Source organism: Lactuca saligna, chromosome 9 (genome assembly GCF_052625555.1).
Source record: "Lactuca saligna cultivar CGN05327 chromosome 9, ASM5262555v1, whole genome shotgun sequence".
In the NCBI taxonomy this organism is placed as follows: domain Eukaryota; kingdom Viridiplantae; phylum Streptophyta; class Magnoliopsida; order Asterales; family Asteraceae; genus Lactuca; species Lactuca saligna.
The window spans coordinates 144,896,288-144,916,091 of record NC_136425.1 but is presented as its reverse complement, the minus strand read 5'-3'; the positions used below and the strand labels follow the sequence as shown (position 1 = coordinate 144,916,091).

Genomic DNA, 19,804 nt, shown 5'->3' with positions numbered 1-19,804 from the left:
ACTTCTGAAATGATAGGTAGTTTTATAAAAATCGCCATAAATTGTAGAAAAATCGTATGAACGCGTGCAAGTAGTCCTTAGAAAGGTATAAACTTGAACTATTTGAATATTGTACAGTTTTGAAAGATATTAAGTTTAATATGGTCAAAACAGTCCGTGAACAGGACTCAACTTTTCTGTAGAAAGCTGTCATTTAAATTTAAGTTATGTTTCGTGTTCTAACTTGTATCCCCCCCCCCCTTAAAACTTGAAGAAAACATGAAAATGTAGGGGTATGAACTCACCTTATGTGAATACTTGAAGAATGGAAGGTTGAAGATGAACTTTTGGTTGTTGGTTTGATGCTCCAAAATAGCCACTCTTTTGGCTATGTTGCTGTCACGAAAATTTCACAGCAAAAGAGCAAGAAAAAGGGTAGTTTACTCACTGTTTTGAATCAATAATTTTGAGTATCATAACAAGTAACTTCCAGGGGTATTTGGTGGTAAAAATATCAAGCAAAAGGAAGGTGTAGATGGGTGAAATGGTGGCTGAAACACAAAAGGGACAACAACCCTTTAGTTCATGGTTTTGATGGATTTGGAAGGAAGTTCTTGTGCTTGAAGATGAGATGAAGGTTGAGAGTAATTCCCTGGAGTATTCCCTGGTCAAATGAGGGTAAAATGAAGAGGAAATTTCGTGGATATGAAGGAGGAAAGAGTGGAAGAGGATAAGGGGACAAAACCTAGACTAGCTTGTGATGGGATGTGAGTTTAAGTGATGTGATCTTGTCTAGCCACTTGCTTGGGTGGTTGCTTAGAGATAGAGTTAGTTAACTAACTAACTACTAGTTATTTAGTTAGTTAGGAGTTCTAGTTAAGGAGAGGGAAGGTCTTAATCTCGAAATTAGAAGAGGGATTAATAAGCATTCTTACTAAAATGTCTTAAGTGATTAAGCACTTATTAGTTAAGTTGGCACATATCTCCACCAATTATCTTATCTTAATTGATTTAGAAATCATATTCCTTACATGAAATCACTTAAATCATGATCCATTACTAGTCATTCACTAGATAATAATACATATGTACAAATACATACATGTATACTTGGTATAAAATAACAATGTTGTTTTTGTGTATTTGAACTTTAATGTTTATGTTTTATTCTTTTTATTCAAAAACACTTAAATACAGTCTAATTATACCTTATAATAATTCATTTTATATTTTTATTTATTTAAATATAAAATTTATTTACCAATGTATAATTTCGTGACATTTAACTGGTTAACCATATCATTAAACATGTTTTGTCACTTTGGTTCGTATATTTGTCAAATTTAGATCCTTCACATCTATTAAGAAAACATTTTACATAGAACCTAACTTACTTATCAACTAGAGACATGTTGATACAAAAATTAAGTTTGTTGCGATTAAATGATGTTATATGCTAATTTCACAAACCGGTGATGGTTCGTAGTCATACATCATAATGAAATTTATCAATAGTTACTTGTTTTATATTTCACAGTAACTTATTTAAATAAAAGAGGTTAAATTCCTTCAACCATTCTTGATAAAATACTCATGTTTCTTAATAATAAAAACATAGCATCGCTGCCGTGAATTGCACTGCACTAACTGCGACCAGAAGGGCCATACCGCCCGATTTTGCAGATCCCAACCCAAACCTATCTCTCAAGTCCCCAGCTCGGGAGTGAGCCAGGCCTGCTATGGTTGCGGTGAGGTAGGTCATTTCAAGAAAAATCGTCCGAAAGCCAGGAATACGGGAGGAGCAAGAAGACTACTTGCTATTGGCCACAATGAAGCAGTATCAGACCCCACAGTAGTCATGGGTACGTTCCTTCTAGATAACTCTTATGCTTGTATCCTATTCGATAGTGGAGCATAAAGAAGTTTCGTAAACCATAACTTGAGACAATTACTTAAGCAATCCCCGCAACCACTAAAAGAAACATTCATCGTGGAAATGGCTAACGGAAAGATAGAGAGCTCTAACGAAATCTACATAGGTTGCACCCTCACGCTAGATGATCATTCATTCCCAATCGACCTCATACCAGTATCGATCAAGAGTTTTGATGTCATTGTGGGCATGGATTGGTTGAGTCTCCATCGTGGTGATATCTTATTCTTCGACAAAGCCATCCGCCTAAATCTACCGAATAATGAAACTCTGTTAATCTACGGAGACAAACCCAGTATGAGCTCAATATGAGACACTACCTGTACGGTACGAAGAGCACGATATACACCGACCACAAGAGTCTACAACACATATTCAACCAGTATGAGCTCAATATGAGACAACGACGGTGGGTCGAGCTACTCAATGATTACGAATGCGAAATTCGATATCATCCGGGTAAATCCAATGTAGTAGCAGACGCCCTAAGCCAGAAAGAACATTCTGGTCGAAGAGTCAAGTCATTAACAATGACTATCCATTCGCATCTCTCCGTACAGATTAAGGAAGCTCAGCTCGAAGCGTTGAAGCCTAAAAATGTGGTGGGAGAATCCCTGCGAGGAATGGATAAGAACTTGGAAGTCAAGGGTGACGGAGCCTTATATCTCATGGACCGAATCTGGACACCCCGACACGGTGGCTTCAGAGACTTAGTCAAGGAATCCCACAACACTCGATACTCTGTTCACCCAGGATCAGATAAGATGTATTTGGATCTTAAAAATTCATACTGGTGGCCTACCATGAAAACAGAGATTGCTACCTTCGTAAGTAAATGCCTAACTTGCGCGAAGGTCAAGGTCGAATACTAGAAGCCATCAGGTCTTCTATAGCAACCCGAGATACTGGAGTGGAAGTGGGAGCGGATCACTATGGATTTCATAACTAAGCTACCCAAGACAACGAGTGGGCTTGATACCATATTGGTCATCATCGATAGATTGACCAAGTCTGCACACTTTCTGCCCATCAAGAAGACAGACAAGATGGAGAAACTCACAAGAACATACATTAAGGAGATCGTACGGCTGCATGGTGTCCCTATATCTATCATCTCCGATAGAGATTGTAGGTTTACTTCGAGATTTTGGCAATCACTGCAAAACGCATTAGGGACGAGGCTGGACATGAGTACAGCCTATCATCCGCAGACCGACGGACAAAGTGAGAGGACTATCCAAACCCCGGAGATATGTTGCGAGCCTGTGTGATCGACTTTGGTAAGGCATGGGATACCCACTTACCCCTAGTCGAGTTTTCCTACAACAACAATTATCACATGAGCATCAAGGCAGCTCCATTTGAAGCCCTCTACGGCCGGAAGTGCAGATCCCCTATGTGCTGGGCTGAGGTGGGTAACACTCAGTTAGCTAAAGGACGCGTTCCTTACAGCGCTCTCATGGGTCCGGAGATCATTCGAGAAATAACCGAGAAGATCGTATAGATACGTGAGCGACTAAAAGCCGCTAGAGATCGACAGAAAAGCTATGCAGACAAACGAAGAAAACCCTTGGAATTCCAGGTGGGAGACCGAGTCCTGTTGAAAGTCTCACCCTGGAAGGGCACGATATGCTTTGGAAAGCGTGGAAAGCTGAATCCAAGATACATAGGGCCTTTCGAGATTCTCGCTAGAATCATCCCCGTAGCTTACAAACTTAACCTACCCCACGAACTCAGTAACATACATCCTACCTTCCACGTCTCGAACTTGAAAAAGTGCCTATCTAACGAGACTCTCGTAATCTCACTAGACGAGATCGAGATCAACGAGAGCCTCAACTTCGTGGAAGAACCTGTGGAAATTATGGATTGGGAGGTCAAGCGAACGAAACTAAGCTGCATCCCAATTGTGAAGGTTCGTTGGAACGCCAAACGAGGACCGGAGTTCACTTGGGAGCGTGAGGATCAAATGAAACTTAAATATCCCCATCTTCTTGTTTAGTTATTTTGTAATAGCGTGATTTTTTGAACTCTAATTTCGGGATGAAATTCCCTCTAACGAGGGACGATGTGACAACATGAAATTTATTCCGTCACTGTAACCCAATTTCGTTAATAAATCTCGTTTTTATTAAATTTTTCCGTTAACCTTTTTGATCATGGAAATTAAATTGGGACTTTTAATTTGACTTCATAAGTGTCGGAACGAATTACAAACTCGTGAAACCACCCTCAATATTCCCCTGGATAGTTTTTAGTTATGATCAAGTCAAATTACGACCATTTAATTGGGTACGACCATAAGCTCCGTTTAACGTCGGTATCGGGTAGATTTCCATCTAGCCACAAACTCAACCCTATATAAGGGTTGATTGGTTACCAACTTAAGCTTTTTACCACTCTAGTCACTCTCTCTCTCTACTCTCTCTCTTCAAGGCTCGATTCTTCCAAAATTCCGCAAGTTTTCGTCCCTAAATTGTAAGTTCTCTTACCCTAGATTGTACTAAAGCTCATTTCATGTCAATATAGCATTAAAATCACTCAAGAATGTCAAGAACAAGGAGTTTACGGCCCAAGAACCTTCTTAGGCCGTAAACCCTTAAAAGGCTGCCAAAATGCCCCTAAATTCCTTCCTTATGCTTAGAGACTAGCTTAGAAATTACCTTGAATTGTTTTGGACCTTAAAACATCAAGTTTGGAGGCTTGAATGAGGGTTTACGGCCCAAGAACATTCTTAGGTCGTAAACTCCCTCAAATGATGCAAAATGAGCCCTAAACCCCTTATTTAGCCTTGGACCTTAACCTAGAAACTTGTAGGAGTGAGCTTAGGACCACAAAAACGAAGGAAAAGATGTGTCCAAGGGTTTACGGCCATAAACCATAGTGTTCACGACCGTAAACTCCGAAGGAGTGGTCCAAGGACCGCAAACTCCAAGGGAGTGCCCCTTTTGAACCCTAATCACTCTCAAGCCTTAGATTTAACCTTAGAACCCTTCCTAATGATGTAAGAGACCCTTAAGCACACAAATACACTCCTCCCATGAGTTTACGGCCATAAACTCATGAGGGAATTGGTCCCTCAACTGCAAACTCACCTAAGGTGGGTATTTGAGGAGTAAACTCCATAGTGAGGCCTTACACTCCTTCATTGCAACCCAATAGCCTCCTAGCACTTGACCAAAGCGTTTTTCTTCGCAGTAGGATGTCTATACGTGTTAAATTAGTGTTTTTATCACTAATTATATGTAAACATATGTATTCATATGTTACTAGGGTCATTAAGTGTGTTCAAATCTTCACTTGACACCAAGCACTCGACCGACACTTCTATTCGATCCACTCGCTGTAGGTGAGTTCATACCCCTTAATTAACCTTTCAAATATTTTTGAATGTTTTTATGGGGGGGGGGGGGGGGAGGGAATACAAGTTGAATACAACAAGTTATAGTATCAATCACATGTGATTTATAACTTGCAACCAAAAAGGATTTTCTATACTTTTAGCTACTTGTCAGCAGAACTGTTTTAAATAATTATCAAACGCATTTTCTATGTTAAATTGTTATAAAACTATTTTTTTTGTTTTTAATTCTTTTCTTTTAAACTATATCTACACCAATATATTTATATAAGTAAGACTTGAAGGACTTAGGACTGATAGCTCGCCTTACTTTCTGTTCTTGTTTGATTGTGGTCTTAGGGTATACTGTTATATGTCCGATTGTCGTTGAATTCTTAGTTATATATCATATATATTTGTGTTAGATATGAAAGTCTTCACTTAATTCAATACCTTTGTAAATCCAAGGCATGCAATCCCACACTCTATTTAACTATAATAGGTATAGTTAAGACTACTGCTCATTACCCCTATCACTATGATGCTCACTATAATTACTACTATTACGAGTTAATACATGTTAAAGAGAACACTCTATACACAATACTAAAAATTTCATTATACTATAATACAAGAGAATACACTAATCCAGAATGTGACACAATATTCCTCTATAAGACACTCTACTGTGCAAACACCGTGTAAACAGGGCTTCCCGGAGGGAAAGCAAACACTACATGTATAGATATATACCGAACGGTCACTATTACACCCTGACTGCTAACTACAGTCCGAGCCGACTAGGCCCAGGGGTGACAAAACATCGCTACACTACGTATAACCGGGAAGGTCATCAGACACTCTATTATCACTCAGTCTGGTTACATGAGAGATCACATTCATGCCCAAATTAACACACTAAGAATTAAAGGCTAAACTAACTTCTCGAAGTGAATATATATATATATATATATATATATATATATATATATATATATATATATATATATTACTAACTGAAGTTTGCAACACTTCTATATCCAGCCTGCAGTAAAACTGATGAAATAAGATATTATCTTTCCTCATCTACTTTACATGAATAAAATCTATAAACTTATTTTTTTTTATATTTGAGAGTCTCAATGGGAAAACTTTTACACACTCAAAGGATCAAACTTACAAATATTCAAATCTGGAAAATATAGGATTTTCTAGAGATTTTACTATTTTCAAACATTAATCACAACTTTTACATTACATGATTGTAAACACTTTTATACAAGCAACGACACTAAATTCTTATGAACTCACCAGCTTTATGCTGATACTCGTTTTCAAAATAACTTGTATTCTCAGGTCAAAAATAAACAGGTACTGATGTAGCTTTTGAGAAAATGGAGCATATACAAGACCCATCTTATATTTTTGTTTATACTTTTGGTGTCTATCAAACTGTACAGAACACGCTTGTATTTACAATTACTATATTAATTCAATGGTTTTTGTCGCTTGTTTTTACTATTATGCATTGTTATGATACTGTACATGACATCCTCCACCCCAGAACGTATTCCGCCATTCTCGGTTTTGCGGTGTGACAACTTTCTTTAAGTGATACATGAAAACGGGATGAATCTTAGATGTAGGTGGTAAAAGTAGCTTATAAGCGACTGGACCCACCTTGGACTCTATTTGAAAAGGGCCGAAAATTTTTTCAGCTAACTTTTGGTGAATACGACGAGAGACGGATATCTGTCGATAGGGTTTTAGCTTTACATATACCCATTATCCAACCAAGAAGTGTACTTCTCTACGCTTTTTATCAGTTGTAGGTTTCATGTGGTCTTGAGCTTGTGCCAAATGGACACATAACTGTTTCAAAGCCTCATCATGATCCTGTAATTCACTAGCTACAACTTGAACACGAACTTCCCCCGAAACATATTGCATAACACTTGGAGGCTTACGACCATAAACAACTTCAAATGGGGACAGACCCATAGAAGCATGAAAAGTGGAGTTATACCAAAATTCAGCCCACATAATCCATGTTTCCCAGGAACGGGGTTGATCTACTGTGAAATACCGTAAATAGGCTTCAAGGTAACGATTAATCACTTCAGTGTGATCGTCCGATTCCGGATGATACGCAGAACTCATGTTCAGTTTGGTGCCTTGTAAGCAAAATATTTCTTTCCAAAAATTACTAAGGAAGAGAGGATCACGATCACTCACAATATAGTTAGGAATACCATGAAGGCGAATTACTTCCCTGGTGAACAATTCAGCAATTGATTTAGCGGTGTACGGATGCTTAAGAAGAAGAAAGTGATTGTACTTTGATAATCGATCTACCACCACTAAAATCACATCAAACCCTTTTGATTTTGGCAACCCGGTGATGAAATCCATTGATAAATCTTCCCAAATAGTAGTTGGAATTTCCAACGGTTGTAATAACCCCCCGGGTACTAAGGAACTAACTTTACAACATTGACAAATGTCACATGCACGTACAAATGCTTTCACTCTGCCAATCATGCCAGTCTAATATAAGTTGCTAGCCAGATGTCGGGATGTACGATAATACCCCGAATGTCGTCCAGAAGCAGTCGTGTGAAACTCATGCAACAATTCTGGTATGAATTTGGAGTGACGAGCTATGACCAAACGGTCCTTGTAGTATAGAACTCCCTGTTTAATTGTAAAGCCAAGGTAACATGATCGGTTGGTACCAGAATTGTGATTGAGTTTCTGAACCTCCATATCTTCCCGAGCTTCTTTTATCAGTTTTGCACCTTGTATCCATACCGGACTTGACACCATCTGATTGAAAGTACCATCGCCTTCACGACGGGATAATGCATCTGCTACCCTATTCTCCCGTCCTGGTTTGTAGCGAATTTCAAAATTAAACCCAATAATTTGGCTACCCAATTCTGTTGATCGGGAGTGATAATACATTGTTTAAGTAGAAACTTCAAGCTTTTTTGATCCATGTAAACCACAAATGTGGTTCCCAACAGATAAGCTTGCCAGTGTTGAACCGCCAATACTAAAGCCATAATCTCCCTTACACATGCTGACTTTGCTAAATTCTGGTCACTCATGGCTTTGCTGAATAAGCCAGAGGTCGATTATTTTGCATCAACACTGCTCCTATTCCTCGTCTGGATGCATCACACTCTACCACGAAAGGAACCGAAAAATCTGGTAAAACCAGAACAGGTGCTGTCACAATGGTCTGTTTAAGGTTTTCAAAAGCTACTTGGGCTTCGTCATTCCACAAGAAAGCGTCTTTTTTTGTCAAATTCGTTAAAGGCCTTGCAATACTACCGTAATTTTTTACAAATTTGCGATAATACCCGGTGAGTCCCAGGAAACCATGCAATCCTTTAATAGTTTTTGGTATCGGCCAATTGACGACTGCTGCAACCTTGTTAGGGTCCATGGTAACCCCCTGCCCATCAATAATATGACCCAAATACTCCACAGAAGTTTGACCAAACTGGCATTTCTTTTGATTGACCACCAACTTATGGTCCAAGAGGGTATGCAATACAACAGTTAAAACATGCAAATGATCATGCCAAATTGCTCTATAAACAAGAATATCGTCAAAGAAAATTACCACTTTTCTTTCGTAGCAGTGGACGGAAAACCTCATTCATCACCGATTGAAAAGTAGATGGAGCATTCATTAAACCAAAAGGCATGACTAAGTATTCATAATGTCCCTCATGAGTTCTAAAAGTGGTTTTGTCAATACTATCTTCATGCATACATATTTGATTATACCCCGATTTCAAATCCAATTCGGAGAAAAACGAAGCACCATGTAATTCATCCAATAACTCTTCCACCACCGGAATCAGAAAATTTTCGGGAATTATCGCTTTGTTCAGCGCGTAGTAATCCACACACATACGCCACAAACCATCTTTCTTTCGGACCAAAATCACGGGACTTGAGTATGCACTCTTGGGCGGATCATCCCTAGAGACAACAATTCAGATACTTGTTTTTCAATCTCTGCTTTCTGTACATGCGGGGACCGATAAGGTCGAACACAAATCGGTGTGTGGGTTTGGAGTAGATTAATGTAATGATCATGTGGTCGATATGGCGGCAGACCGGTTGGTTCATGAAAAACCTCTGAAAATTGTTCCACCTGTTGAATCTCCTCTAGCATTGTCTTCATTTGGCCCTGAGGACAAGAGAGTTGGTCTTGGGACACGCGTCCATGAGGATCCAACCATTTGTGCAGAGCAGTATGAGATCGTTGCCCTATGGGTAACCCTTGAAGGGTAACTTCCCGAACTTCCCAAACAAACTTCATCCAAGCAACGTTCCAATTGTGAAGGACCTCTCCTAAAGAATTCAACCAACGCATAACCCAAAATCAAATCCGTATTACCTGTATCGAACACCAAAGCATTGACCAGGAAAATACAAGACCCAATCTGAATTTGAGACCCCAAACATTTTTCCTGTAACACGCACCCCAAAACCATCACCCAATTTGATAGCAATCCCCGAAAAGTATACTGACTGAAGGCTGAGAGCAACCACTAGTTTCCGAGAGACAAAGATACGGGTAGCCCCACTGTCGAACAGAATGATGGTAGGAATATCGCCGATAGACCTATCAAATTTGAGAGTTTTGCTACCAAGGGTATCGTTGGTTACACCCGAAATTTCCAATGCTTAACACATACCCTATGGAATGAGATCTTTCTCTTGGTCCCCAGAAATCCCCTGATGCATAAGGTGCAACTGAGCATCTGTGTCGATACTGTCTTCATCATCAACCAATAAAAGAATGTGAAGCTTCCCTTCAACACATTTGTGAGTTGGTCCATACTATAAGCCACATCGGAAACATAACCCTTTCTTGCGTCGCTCTTCCCATTCCGTACGAGTGAGCGATCGAACGCCTCTATCTCGATTCCCCGATTTTCCAACATCCAAAGGAAGAGATGTAATGGGTTTAGGGTTAACGGGTGAGCGAGCAGTATCCCCATGACCTGAAATAGGTTTGGTCCCCCATTTGTTAGTAATGGGCTCTTTATTTGCGGAATGACCCAAATCGTTAGTGGACTCTGGAATAAACCCATTGGATACACCAAAATGATTCAAATATCGAAAACGGTTTTGGGAAACATTACCCGGTGTCGGATGGATCAGATCCTCGACATCCTTCACAACGTACATCACCTCCATCGTTGTTCGAGGGCGCTGCAAACAGACCCACCGATGAACGTCATCCTGTAATCCCGCCACAAAATAACCAATTGCTTGTCGTTCAGGTAGCTTGGGAACGAGAGACAGCAGATACTCAAAGTCATCGATATATTCCAAAATTGAATCAGATTGTTGAATCCTTTCCAATTGGATATAAGGATTTTGGACCTCCAACCCACTGAAGCGTTGTAGAAGTTCCTATTGAAATTGTTCCCATGAGAGAGAAGGGTGAAGTTGCAGAACAATCTTGAACCAATGTTGAGCGACACCCACCATACTCAATTGAGCAAGTCGTAAACGAAATTGAGGAGTTTCGTTGATGTCATAGAAGAGGTTTGCCTTATGAATCCATCCCTGAGGATCGAAACCATTGAATTCAGGAAGCTTCATCTTCTTCACTGACGATGGTAAACTAGGTGATTTTTGGTCGAAAAGTGGGGGAACAGATGGTTGGTTAACAGGTGTGAAGGGTTGGTCGAGATGGGGAGGAGATGTAGGAGGAAACACAAGACCAAACTGAGATCCCGATCCGGATCCCTCGAATCCATCGGAAGAAGGATGTTTCTCGTGTCGATGCATCCAGGCCAACACTTGTTTACGAAACTCAGAGTTCTCCTGTTGTTCTTTATGAAAATTGATGTGCAGCGTATCCATGTTTGTTTTTACTTTGCCCATTTCTAACTGAAGTTGGGAAAGAGCAACATCATGATCTTCTAAGCGTTGTGTGAGGTTGAGCGAGTAGAAGCCATGGAATCACCGGCGGCAGGTCAGTGGCAGGTCGGACCAATGATGGGGGATAACAACAATGAATAATAAAACAATGAAACTGAATAATATGAACAATGAAGAAGGGAATGGAATTATGTAGGAAATTGCAAATGACAAATCAATCCAGAGATTGCCCAGGGAAGTGGTCCTTCTCTCACTGAGAATCAAATCTCATGAGCCAATACAATACTAACAAAATTACATACCGACCAATCTTACACATTCACTGCTTATTTATTCTATCTGATGGTATAACCAACTAATTAGCCACTTTCATTTTTTCCCTCCTTCCCCTTCTAGAATATACCATCAATGGTCTTTGTGCGTCATCCTTTGAGGTCCCCCCTTGCATATTCGCATCACACCCCTCTATCGACCCTCCACACCGAACACCGCCACCCACCGCTGCATCACACCCCACCGTCATCATTTCTGAAACGCCACCGCACACCACCGTTGTATCCTAGATTCTTGTCGATCACTTCAGTTCTCTTTTCGTTAAAGCTTCTTTTTCTATCTTTATTCTTTACATAGCGACGGGAGATGGAAACATAGGAGATAAAGACAGTAAATTATTTATTTAGTAATGCATTTTTATAAATTAGTTTATTATTTTTGTTGTATCAAAACAAATTTTAGAAAGAAAAAGAGTTGTATTGACGTCCGTAAGATACACTAAGTTAAAAAATAATTTTTTTTACCCTGAAAAGAAAGGGTGATGTAGATAAGAAAAAGAATCATATTTGTTAATATTTATTAATAAAATATCATTTAAATAATTATAAAATTAATAGAGATGATTAGTTGGAATTAATAAGCAATAATTATATAATAATATAATAATTAAATTATAAATTTAATGAAAATAATCAGTCAGATGATAACAAGATAATGATAAAAAAGCGGCTATAAAATAAAAATAAAAATAAAAAAATAATATAACAAAGTAGACAAAAGATGTTTTTAATGTCCAAGGAGCTTTCAAAATTAGTTCTCCTCCACGTAGGTTTTCACACGCGTAGCTTGCTATCCATGTCGTACACCTTATTTAAAACCCACCGCGCAACAATGCTTCGCACAAAACAACGATCTAAAAATTTACAATTTCTTTCAGTTTCTTTCATCATCGATCATGACACCATTCTCAAGAAAACACCTTGTTTTCGTCTTCTTTCTCTTAGCGTTCTTATTTCTCTCAGCGTCTTCGCAGACCAACGCCTTCAACCACTTAATTACCACCACCTTCAACCACACAATCACCACCACCTTCAACCACACAGTCAACTATTTTGATTGTGTGGACGATGGCACTTCTCTGGATATTACCATATATCCGATTCATGTAGTTTTATTGGGTTTTTTATCGTTTTTTCTTATGTTTTTTTTTAAACAGGATTGCTCGACAAGTTCTAAGTTGCCCAAACGACTTCAAGATGTGTATGATGAGGATGATTTCAAAAAGGAAATTGATATTTCAGCTTGTGACTATTCTTTACCAACACAGTAGCAAACTTTTGATGGTGTCTTCAGCGAGGTAAGTAAATTGAATATATGTATGTATGTTTTTTCACACACATCCATTACTTTCTCAATCGTTCCTAACAGGAATGAGAATTGGGTTTAGCAAGAAAACATTGTCTTGAAATTAGGGTGTTACAAAGTACAAATCAGCATTGTTCACGCCATTTTTATATTTAATGATAGGTTGATAAAGGCGAGGAAACTGTTGCACCTGTCTCCAAACATCCTAACCAATCCCTCCTTACTTCATGTATAACCAAACAACGCCACAAGGATTCCGAGTTGCCTAAGCGTCTCCATGATGAGATGATGTTTGATTTTCTTTACTCTGTAAGTATAGCTATTTTTCAGACTTAATATTTTTAAAATATGTATTTATTTTATTACTCTTAAGTTGAGTTTCGAAAACTTTAATGTTTCTAACTATTGCATTGTACTTTGGAGATTAACTTTCCTGTTGTTTTTCAAATTCTTGCTATAACATCAAACTACTTCTTCTTAAAATATAAATATGGGTTTATGTGATTATTTTACATTTTAATTTTAAAGAATTGGTATCTGAATTGAACTAGTTATATAATAATATTTTGCAATGGTGTTTTTGGATAAAAAAAAGAAAAGGAATCAGCTAGTGGAACTGGGCTTTATGCAATTGGATACAATGGATAAGAGAAATGTACTTTGTTACTTGTTTCCTCTGTCTATATATATCACCATTTCTGATTTAATCTCCGTTATAGCAGTGGACTTTGTTATTTATGTTTTTATAACAAATTTGATAAGGCAGTTTGTTATCTCTATTGGTAAAAGGGTTGTTGAAAGGCGTGATTTTAGTGGAGTTTTTCATGGTTATTGCAATATAATTCATGGTTATTGAAATTGGACGGCATATATAACCCATTACTAACCTTTTTTTTTCAGCCAAAAAATGAAGATTTCTTGGTTCTTGATGAACCGAATATCTCTGAGTCCCAATTGATTGATGATGACAAGCAAGCTCATGGTGGGATGTTATTCCCTTTTCTAGAAGGGAAAGACCTTCAATCTACAGAGAACCCAATGGTGGAGGATGGTCTGCTTTCCAAGAACAGAAAGCTAGATGGATTTTTGGAACGGGAATGTAATTCTGCTTCATCAACAATAGAGCATAAGTCCAGTGGTGAACAACAGTTAGCAATGGAGAATGTAAAATCAAACCAATCAAAAGCTGCAAGGGCAAATTCTCATGATGAGTGTGCAAAAGATGTGATGAGGAACATAAATAAGAACTCAAAGGAAGAGGATGTTCAACACAACCACCCTAAGGTTTCCCTACGTGATGTTGCTGCTGTTCTCTCAGAGGTAAAGTATACCACCCAAAACTTGCATTTCAAAACTTATACATACTCATGATATGCAGGATTTGTACTAGGTTGAAACATTAAATCCATTCTTTTTAGTTTTTTTCAACAAACACTTTAGCATGCAATGCATTGAGTTTCTCATCATAATCTGAATCTACCTTTTGACCCCAAGTTTACAAACCCTATTTGCATTCCAACCATCACGAATGTAACTAGAAACCCATTCCATTGAGATGTTACTTGAAATTGGACATAATATATGTATATAACCCATTTCTATAAGACATACCAAACATGGATGGATATATCTAAAGAGTTATAGGAATCCCTTATGTTAAACAACATCCCTTATAGCCCAATAGAACAAATATTATATAGAAGACTTAGCTTGTTCTAAAATGCTCTAAAAGATTCTAGAACATTATGGAAGACTCCAGAATATACCGGAAGAGTCTAGAATACTCTAAAACGACATGGAAGACCCTGGAAGGTTATGGATCATTTTAAAAGAAACCGGAGCAACCTAGACCACTCCACAACATGGTAGAGCATTCTAGAAACATATGGAAGCTTATAGAGTATGTTAGATAGTTCTAGAGTTATCTAGTAAGTAGTTAGTATATATACCAGTATCTAGAACTTTCCTAAGAGGCCTATAAATAGGTGTGGAGTAGTTTCTCAAAGTGTAAATTCTTCTTATGTGTCGTAATAAAAGTATTGTTGTTTCCCACATAAAGAGTCGTGTGCAACACCATACATATCTAATACCATGTAATATGCTTTTCTTTTCTCCTTAGGGTAACATACTTGCAAAACCAACACAAAACATTCCATTTTCATAACAAGAATTGGGGAGGTTTAGCAAGAAAAAAACAATTTTATTTTATCAAAATTAGGGAAATCTACATTATTCAAGCCATATCTGTCTTTTCTGATAGGTTGATACTCAGTATGAAAATGCTATGCTGGTAGAACTGTCTCCCTTGCTTCATGTTTATCCAAACAAGGAGACAAGGATTTTGCTACGTGGCCACAGGACCCACATAGGAATGTTGAAGACCAAATCTTCATCTCCCACCTCCAATCAGATGACATTATTCAGAGGCGGGTTGATGATGAGATGATGGTTGGTTTTCTAAAAAGGAAAAATTCATCGCATGAGCATGAGCTTCAAGCTATAGAGGTACGAATGTTCTAGTTGTGTCAAGTGCATCTTTTGATACCATTTCCTTTGCTTTATTTAACTTCTTTTTGTTGAATTTTCTTATGCATTATTCTTCACAGCCAACATTTACTGAAGTGGAACACGAACAATCCGGACCTAGTTGGATCAAAAGTGCAGCTTCCGAATCTGATCAAACACGCATTGCTGATTTATTTTTTTGGTCTTGCCAAAATGCTGATGGAGTTTGAAACTCTGGAATTGCCAATCGACTACAAATCTGCTGGACGTTTAAGTCAACAAACTAGCGGGATAAACAAGTCCTTAGAACTGGGCATCTCTGCTTCTTACAATCCAAAAGAAGGTATTGGTGCGAGTTCTTCATCGGTATATATACTAACTTTATTGATAACTACTTTGAATGTTTGACATTATAGAGTATGTTAGATAGTTCTATCGGTGATTTGAAGCATGTTGAAGCTTGTAGGTGTATTGAAGAGAATTGTTATCGAGATTATGAAAGCAGTTATGATTGAATGATTGAAAAGTAAGAACACAACGAGTAAATATTAATTAGATCTTATATTGATGAAGACTGATTACAAAGTTTTTAAGCAGAAAGAATACTCGAGTTCAAAAGTCCTCTCTACTTCTATCCTCAGTCCCTATTTATAGGAAACCTGAGTGTACAAAAAATATACTAAGTCTATTACAATACGCTTCGCATAAAACTGTAACTCAGTAAAATAACTAATATGCGAAACTCAAAAGAAACAACTTCTTCGACTTTTACAATACATAAACTCTACAATCTCCCCCTTTGTAAACAGTCGAAGCTATTCAGTCCATAAGTTTCTAAACAGTTGAGTAGATTGTCTTTCGCACTTCACTATACCAAGAAATCACCTTTTTAAGCTCCCTCTTGTCTCCTTCATTATTCTTCTTGCAGTTATTGATACGAACAATAAAATTCGTATATTGCGAAGAAGTATATCTTTCAATTTCTGAGATCTTGAACAAAAATTTCTTGGGCTTTCCTTTAGTATGCTTCCCTGAAAATACCACGCCAAAAGGTTTCAGGCATATTTCACCATCAGCATATTTAGATAATGCTGACTGGGTCAAAGTATCTTCCCAGGGGACATTTACTTCCTTTCCCAAGGTTGTTGCGAGTTCTTCATCGGTTAATGTCAAACATTCAAAGTAGTTATCAATAAAAATCTTGACATGTGCGAAACCGAATCTGAACACTTCAGTTTCAGATCCTTTAAGCTTTTGATCTTGCATGTGTTTCAAAATAAGAGCTACTTGGATAAGATCATTGCAGTTCATCAGAGGGAAGTCAGCTATTGTGAAGTCATATTGTTTGTTATCAGTTCTAGTGACAAAATATCGAAAGTTCTGAAGCATGTCTTCAAACAATAAATCCTTCTTAATTGTCAACACCTTTTTAATATTCAACAAGGACCATATTTCATCTGGATTCTTTCCCAATATAGCATGAAATCTGATTTTCATGTGTATGTAGTCATCAGCATTTTTAAACTTCTCACTTATCTTGTACCGAGCTGTTATGAATAGCATTTCATTAATCGGAAAATCCAACTGGCATTTGTCCAAATTCGCAATATCATAGCTCGTCTTTGGCTTTTTCTCAAATTCATACATCTCCTTCCCCACCATATTTGACTCTATAGTTTCATAAGAATAAAGCTTTGTAGGATCACCTTTATTCATTATGGGAGGATCACTTGCCCTTTGCCTCATTATGCTCTGTACATGTCTCATCCTTTCCATTTCAGCCCCAGCTTCAACTTTCTTCTCCTCCTTCAACTTTTCATACAATATCCCTTTTCCTTTTCCCACATCATCAGTTGGAGGTTTCGCACTTGAACTTCCTCCTTCTTTTGACCCAATTACAATTCCCTTGAGAATTAGCCTTGTTGTTACTATGGTTGAAGAAGTTGGCATTGTGAGTATTGGAAGAGTAGTTTTGAGCTGAGTGGATATCACTTTCCCTACAGTTTTTGCATCATCCTCTTTACTTGTATTATTCTCTCCCCCTTGCACCCCTGTGAAAGCAGGTGGGGCATTCTTCGGTAGTAAAGAGGTAAAGTTCGCAAGAGGAGCAAGTTCCTTTTGAATTGTTTGTTCCAAAGTATTGAACTTGAGAGATAAGAATCCAGGAGTGAGAATAGTTTGTGATGAAGATTGCAAAACCAAAGTTTTCAACTCAGTCAGCAACTGAATCAACTGATCAAATCTCTCTTTGTTTTCTTTCTGATTTGCTGCAAGAACTGGAGCAGGAGATTGAAAATCATTAAAAACTTTATTCATGTCTGTTGTAATGACATCAAACCTCTTCTGTACTTCCAAATTTTGAGAAGTAATATCTTGAAGCTCCTTGGCAAGTTCTTTCTTTAATTCCTCAACTTTAAAATTAACATCCTCCCTGACCTTCCTTACATCCTGCACAAAAAGAACATGACGTTCTTTTGCAACAGTCTTCAAGTCCTTAACAACATCATTAAATGAATTTGCTTGAGCTTGAATGCGAAGCTCAGTATTCTTATCTGATTGAGCAACTTTATCAAGTATTCTCTTTTCAATAGACCCGATCATAGCTTCAACCTCCAAACCTAACGTAGAGGATGTTTTACCAGAATCAGCTTGTGACTGAATAATGCCATTCAACTTTTGATTCTGGATTTTGAATTGCTTTCCTGTCATAAGCATATGATCAACTATCTCCTCCTCCTCTGAATCAAAATGTAAATCTTCAAATACTCCTCCAAAACCTCCTCCTGTGGTTTCATTATCTGACATGGGTTGCAAAGGTTGAGGAATTTCTAGTGATTGTGATGGAAATAAGGTGGTGAAAGGATTTTGTAAAGGATGTTCAAAAATGGATGAACTAGTGAGTGTAGTTGTTGGAAGAGAAAATGGTGGTAATGAAGTAGATATATTCTCAGAAGAAATGGGTAAAGAAGCAGATAAGCTGATTGGTAGTGTGGTTTCAACACTTGTGATAGGTTCCCCCGTATCGAATACGTTGACAACCATATTAGAAGTAGGTACCTCCTCAGAAGCTGATTTGGTAGTGACTACTTCAAGTGGAATGGAAGTTGTTGTAGAGATTTGCGAAATTGGTGTAATTGAAACAGGTGGAATAGAAACAATTACCGGTAAAGAAACAGGTGGAGTCTCTGGAACCACCTCTTCATCAGACGACTCGTTGCGAATAACCAACTTTCGTTTCTTGGAAAGTGTTTGTTGCATATGTTTCACAACATCCTGAGCTCTTTTCCTCTTTGAACCTGGAGAAACAGGAGCTGGAACACTTCTAACCGTTACCCCCTTACTCCTGACTTCTGCCTTGCGAATAGGAGAGGAGGATTTGCGAACTGTCTTCAGTACCCTAGATTTTGAGGGTATAGTTTCCTTCTCTGATTTTGAAGACGTTTCCTCTATTTGAACCTCTTCTGCTTGAGTTTGTTTAGAAGATTTACCTGTTTCACCCTTCTTAGTGGTCTTTTTCTTCTTTGAGGTTTTGTCAGTGATTTCCAATAGAATCCCAGTCTGCACAGCGGAATCCACCATCTTCATGTATTTAACCAAGATTTTGTGAGTGGATGAGACCTTTCTAAGCATCACATTTGGAATGCGAGCAACATGTGTAAAGATATTTTCATCGTCTTCCACTACCTTTGGAAATTGATACAACGAAAATTCCGCAACCTCAGCACCTTCAGGAACTTGAATTCCTTCTTTTTCATATATCTTTTCAAGAAAAAGGCTCCAATATCTTGCACAAGAAATTCCTTTTTCAGAGTTCGTATTTTCAAAACTTTTTACAAACTCCTTCCACAATTGAGTTCCGTAATCCACACTGATGTCATAGTATAATCCCATCACCATCGCATAGACTTCTATACGCCCCCTGTCAAGACCGACTGTTCTTCCTGTCAAACATCTGAGAAAAATACCAAATAGAAAATTCCACATACATGGTAATCCAGATTTTCGGAAATCACTGATCTTCTCAAGTGCTGGTTGATGTCCCATGTCATTGAACATAAAGATGACTTGGGAATTGATGGGTTTGAAAAATGGAGGGTTATTGGGAATGTTCAAGAAGTCAATGAACATCTTCTTGTTCAAACGAACCCTCTTATTGTTCACCAACTGAAAGGTTATGACATCAGGGGCATAGTTGTGTGATGCGGTTGATGCTGCCAATGATAACCATGTCATCGGAATGGAGGAGGAACTAAACATGGTTGTTGCTAAAGGAGATCTTTTCAAAGCAACAATCAACATTTTTAGTTCTTCTGGTTAAGATGAAACTCGAGGATCAACAAGGTAGTTTGTGCTTTGGATCTTCATGAGTGATTGTGAGAGAACTTCATCAGTGTTGGATTGAGTAGCAGCCATTGTTAGGGTTTGAAGAAGAGAAAGAATTAGAGAATTTAGGAATTTTTTGTTTTGATCGTGTAATTGTATAACACCTGCTT

At 38.0% G+C, this 19,804-nt stretch overlaps 2 protein-coding genes across 2 annotated transcripts; both read right to left on the bottom strand.

The window, feature by feature from the left end:
- Positions 1–7,799: 7,799 nt before the first annotated feature.
- On the bottom strand, positions 7,800–8,216 carry LOC145016784 (uncharacterized). The gene has a single exon (XM_078974995.1). The coding sequence runs from the start codon at positions 8,214–8,216 to the stop codon at positions 7,800–7,802; it is 417 nt and encodes a 138-aa protein (XP_078831121.1).
- A 142-nt stretch (positions 8,217–8,358) lies between these two features.
- LOC145016783 (uncharacterized) lies at positions 8,359–11,171 on the bottom strand. Its single transcript, XM_078974994.1, has 6 exons — positions 10,770–11,171; positions 10,141–10,694; positions 9,971–10,036; positions 9,670–9,897; positions 9,051–9,248; positions 8,359–8,851 (listed from the first exon to the last, which is right to left on the bottom strand). The coding sequence occupies exons 1-6, from the start codon at positions 11,169–11,171 to the stop codon at positions 8,359–8,361; spliced, it is 1,941 nt and encodes a 646-aa protein (XP_078831120.1).
- Positions 11,172–19,804: the final 8,633 nt, after the last annotated feature.

What these genes read in the sequence shown, in the direction of transcription:
- LOC145016784 (XM_078974995.1), bottom strand. Translation starts at nt 8,216, where the DNA reads ATGTATTATCACTCCCGATCAACAGAATTGGGTAGCCAAATTATTGGG.
- LOC145016783 (XM_078974994.1), bottom strand. Translation starts at nt 11,171, where the DNA reads ATGGGCAAAGTAAAAACAAACATGGATACGCTGCACATCAATTTTCAT. An exon ending in GAAGAGCGACGCAAGAAAGG is followed by an intron (nt 10,037 to 10,140) that starts GTTATGTTTCCG and finishes GTATCGACACAG; the next exon opens with ATGCTCAGTTGCACCTTATG. An exon ending in GAAAGATCTCATTCCATAGG is followed by an intron (nt 9,898 to 9,970) that starts GTATGTGTTAAG and finishes CAAATTTGATAG; the next exon opens with GTCTATCGGCGATATTCCTA.